The 3,688-nt window shown below is 41.4% G+C and overlaps 1 protein-coding gene across 1 annotated transcript; it reads right to left on the reverse strand.

The window, feature by feature from the left end:
- Positions 1-784: 784 nt before the first annotated feature.
- On the reverse strand, positions 785-3,076 carry LOC110307754 (phosphatidylinositol N-acetylglucosaminyltransferase subunit A). Its single transcript, XM_021179952.3, has one exon. The coding sequence runs from the start codon at positions 2,982-2,984 to the stop codon at positions 1,527-1,529; it is 1,458 nt and encodes a 485-aa protein (XP_021035611.2). The 5' UTR covers positions 2,985-3,076; the 3' UTR covers positions 785-1,526.
- Between the last annotated feature and the right edge of the window lie 612 nt (positions 3,077-3,688).

Consider the following 3,688-nt stretch of genomic DNA (forward strand, 5'->3'; position numbering starts at 1 on the left):
GATCATTTTCTCCAATAAAAGAAGCCCTAACTTCTATATTTTAAAAATTACTCTCTACTCTATTTATGTTTCCATAGAAACCAAACACAAATATATCTCTTTTATATCTGTGGCAACCAAGTAATAGGCATGTTAAGATACTCTTTTAAAAGTTTTGCAAATGTCACTAAAAAAACTCCTGTACAGAATCACAATACTGACAGAATGGAACACCCACAAGTGGCTCGCTGCTCTCATTTTAGTCTGTTCCACACACAAACCCGTGCGAAAGAGTTCAAAGGATTAATAATACCTATCACATACAGTTTGGGATTTAAAAACCCATGGCTCTGGAAAACCTTAATTACAATTGAGAAATTCCACCCACAAAAAGCCTGCGAGCTCTGCCGAGTTTCAGAATTAATACGATATAAATAAACCATTCTGGAGAAAAGCCTTTCCACACACTGGCAATACTTATCAGAGATCGGCTAGACCAGAGTGACAGGAAGGGGCTTCCACAGAGGACAGGAAGAGCAGCTGGTTTTGAGATGGCACACCTGTTCTGTTCTGCTTAGAAACCATAAAGGCATTTATGGAGGACTGAACTGTGCACTATAAAAGCAGAGGGTTGGCCAGCACGAGCATCAACAGTTGTATCGGTCGGTCAATCCATAGAACGTAAAAAGCAACAACACACACGCACACACACACACACGCACACACACACACACACACACAGAGAGAGAGAGAGAGAGAGAGAGAGAGAGAGAGAGAGAGAGAGAGAGAGAAAGAGGAAGATAAGGGCTCTTCCTAAGAGAATGCATATACATAAAACAGGATCAGAAAGGTACTTGGTGTATGCCAGTGATGATTTCCTGTCATTCAGTAGCTTGAGCATTTCGCCATGTAGACAGTTTTACCACTCCTCATTAACTAGTCCTTGGTCTCAGGAACCATCTAGGTCAACTTTTCATACACAGCAGGTGTTCAAACATGCTGGCAACCAATAGATGGTCTTGCTCAAGAAATCCGATGGCATGGATCCCTTGAGTGGACCCAGTAAGTGTCTAGGAACATGACTTCAATGATGTCCAGAGAAAGATACATGACCTTGCCTTAAAACAGTTCACATAACTGTTGTACCTCCCTAAAGAAAGCGTGTAAACATCTGGTGAATGTGGATTAATGGTATAATGTGAAAAATTGGCCAAAAACAATCCAGAAACATTTGGCCTTTCAGCACCCAAGGCTCCCAAAATATAATGTTAAAACATCTCTGCTTAGGGGATCTCAGTAATCTGGAAAATGTCCTACCTGAGTGGCTAAAACCATTATCCCCTAAATTTTAAAGAAGTGCAAGGAGTTCCCACACTCAGGAATTGCATAAGTGTTTATCTTCTTTCAACAACAAAAGTGAACCATACAGAGGTAGCATAATTTACAAATCCAACTCTAAAGCCCAACAACAAACGAGCAAAATTCCTTTCAAATGCTAACAGGACTATTGCAAGTATCTAATAGGACTTGTTAACTTGGGCTTGCTTCTACCTGCTTTGGGATATCTTATCATTCTCATCTCTTTTCTTATCACGAGGCCATTGATGAGTCCAGGCTCTCCTTGGCCCAGTAGCATCTATTGCAACATCAATGATAGAGTCTGGAGTCATCCACTGCAGGAAAACGAGGAAGAGATAGCTGAGCACGGCCAGCAAAGCAAACATGTAGCCGGTCACAGGGCCACAGTGTGAGATGAGCCTGTCCAATCTCTTGTGCATTGGCAAAACAGTTTCCTTCGACACTCGCTCATACACCTTTTCAGTTCTCTCTGCCACGTTCCGCCAGGTGTAGAAAGTCTTCACTACATTGTGGATATTTTCTGGAGCTGGCAATGTCCCCGACTTCACTTGGAAAATGGCTTTTTCCAGACCGTCACACAAAGATTTTACTGAAGGCTCGCAGAGAATAATAAGACTTTCCGGAAGGACTTCGGGAATCCCACCAACTTTTGTGCTGACGACCTGCAAACCACAACTGGCAGCTTCCACGATGGCCATGCAGAACGCTTCAGTGAGGGAGGTGTTAAGAAAAATGTGTCCTTGAACTAAGACATTTCTAACATCCTTGTGTTCTAAAGCTCCCAAAAGCTGCACCCTGTCATGTAGTTGGTATCTTTCCCGTACTTCTTCCAAAATGATTCTCTTTGGTCCCTCTCCTCCAATTAGGAAATGTAATTCTTGGTATTTCTGACAGAGTTCAGGTATTATACCACTAAGCAAATCAGTCCCTTTTCTGTAAACAAGTCTGCTGACAACAACAACAGTTATTACACTATCATGCCTCCTAAATGGGTCTGGAGTGAAGTCAGTAGGATCTACAGCGTTAGGAATGACGGACACTATTTCAGGATTCAGTGCTGCTCTGAGTACAGTGTTCTCCTTACTAGTGTAAGAGACACAAATGATGTGGTTTGTGTCACAAAGAGACACAGTTAGAAGCTTGTTTGTAAGCACCGAGCTGACATCAGCAAATCCGAAAAGGGAATGGTCTGTGAAGACTGTCTGAAGCCCCATTGTCTTGGCGTGGAAGAGAGCATCATGGGCCATGGCAGAGAAAGAACTGTGGGAATGGATTATCGTAATTCTCTCCCGAACAAATATGTACCTGAGCAATGGCAGACTGTGAAAGAGAGTCGTGGCTGTAGATTGGTTGTACATGACTCTCAGAGGCAAATAGTAAACTTTGAGGCCATTGGTGAGGTAACGGATGCCCTTTCGATTTCCATAAGCATGGGTGACAGTTATGACCTTGTGCCCCCTCTCAATGAGGCACTGAGAGAGCTGGTAAATGTGGCTTTCCACGCCTCCCATGTTTGGGTAGAAAAAGTCTGACACCATGCATATATTATGGGTGCAGGTCCTATCGTCGGAAAGGTTTCCAGAGCTACCCGGGGAAGGCGACACTGAAGGAGGCTGGCCTTGCCCACCTCCTCTTCTACTGGCCATGCTGAGGTGGTTCAAGCATCAGTTCTCAGAGCAAGCCAGTTAAGAAATGTGTCTTCTGTCACCCTCGAGTCCCATGGCCGCCACTGTCCGGACCTCCCGCGGCAGTTAACAGAATCCCCTTTTTGTATTAATCTTTTCAATGGCTATCATTTGCTAATTGCTTGCTTGTGTGGTATTCAATAGATACCATAGTAGATAAAAAAAAAAAAAAACACATGGTATCATCATGTTGATGACTATGTTAATTAATTCTTCTAATGTGAGTATGTTACAACAATAAATATGGGTAGGAGTATAACTCGGTGCGAGAGTGTATATTTAGCAATTTAAGTCCCAAGTTTCAGTCTCAAAAGCTAATGTACAATAAAATAAATGATGGGTTTGGTTAAAACAATAATAAAATTAAAATTGCATACATAGCCGTATAATTAGTCATATAAAATATAGATAAAAGTGGAGTATGTATATTTAAAAGTCTAGATTAAATATTACATGTTATTTTTTTCTTTCCAGTAATTTTTTGTCATGAGAAAAATATGTGTTTCCAAGGATGGTTGAAGTAGCTTGATAGTAATTTTTAAATTGAACCTTTTGGATTAATAATCACATTGAATACCTTATAAACATATTGCCACTGTTTTCAGTAATACAGGATTATATCAGCTGGCTAAAACTTCCAGAGTCCACAGCAAGCTCTGCAAGCA

The sequence above is a fragment of the Mus caroli genome, unplaced genomic scaffold (assembly GCF_978045245.1).
Source record: "Mus caroli unplaced genomic scaffold, Mus_caroli_1 scaffold_15, whole genome shotgun sequence".
Lineage (NCBI taxonomy): Eukaryota > Metazoa > Chordata > Mammalia > Rodentia > Muridae > Mus > Mus caroli.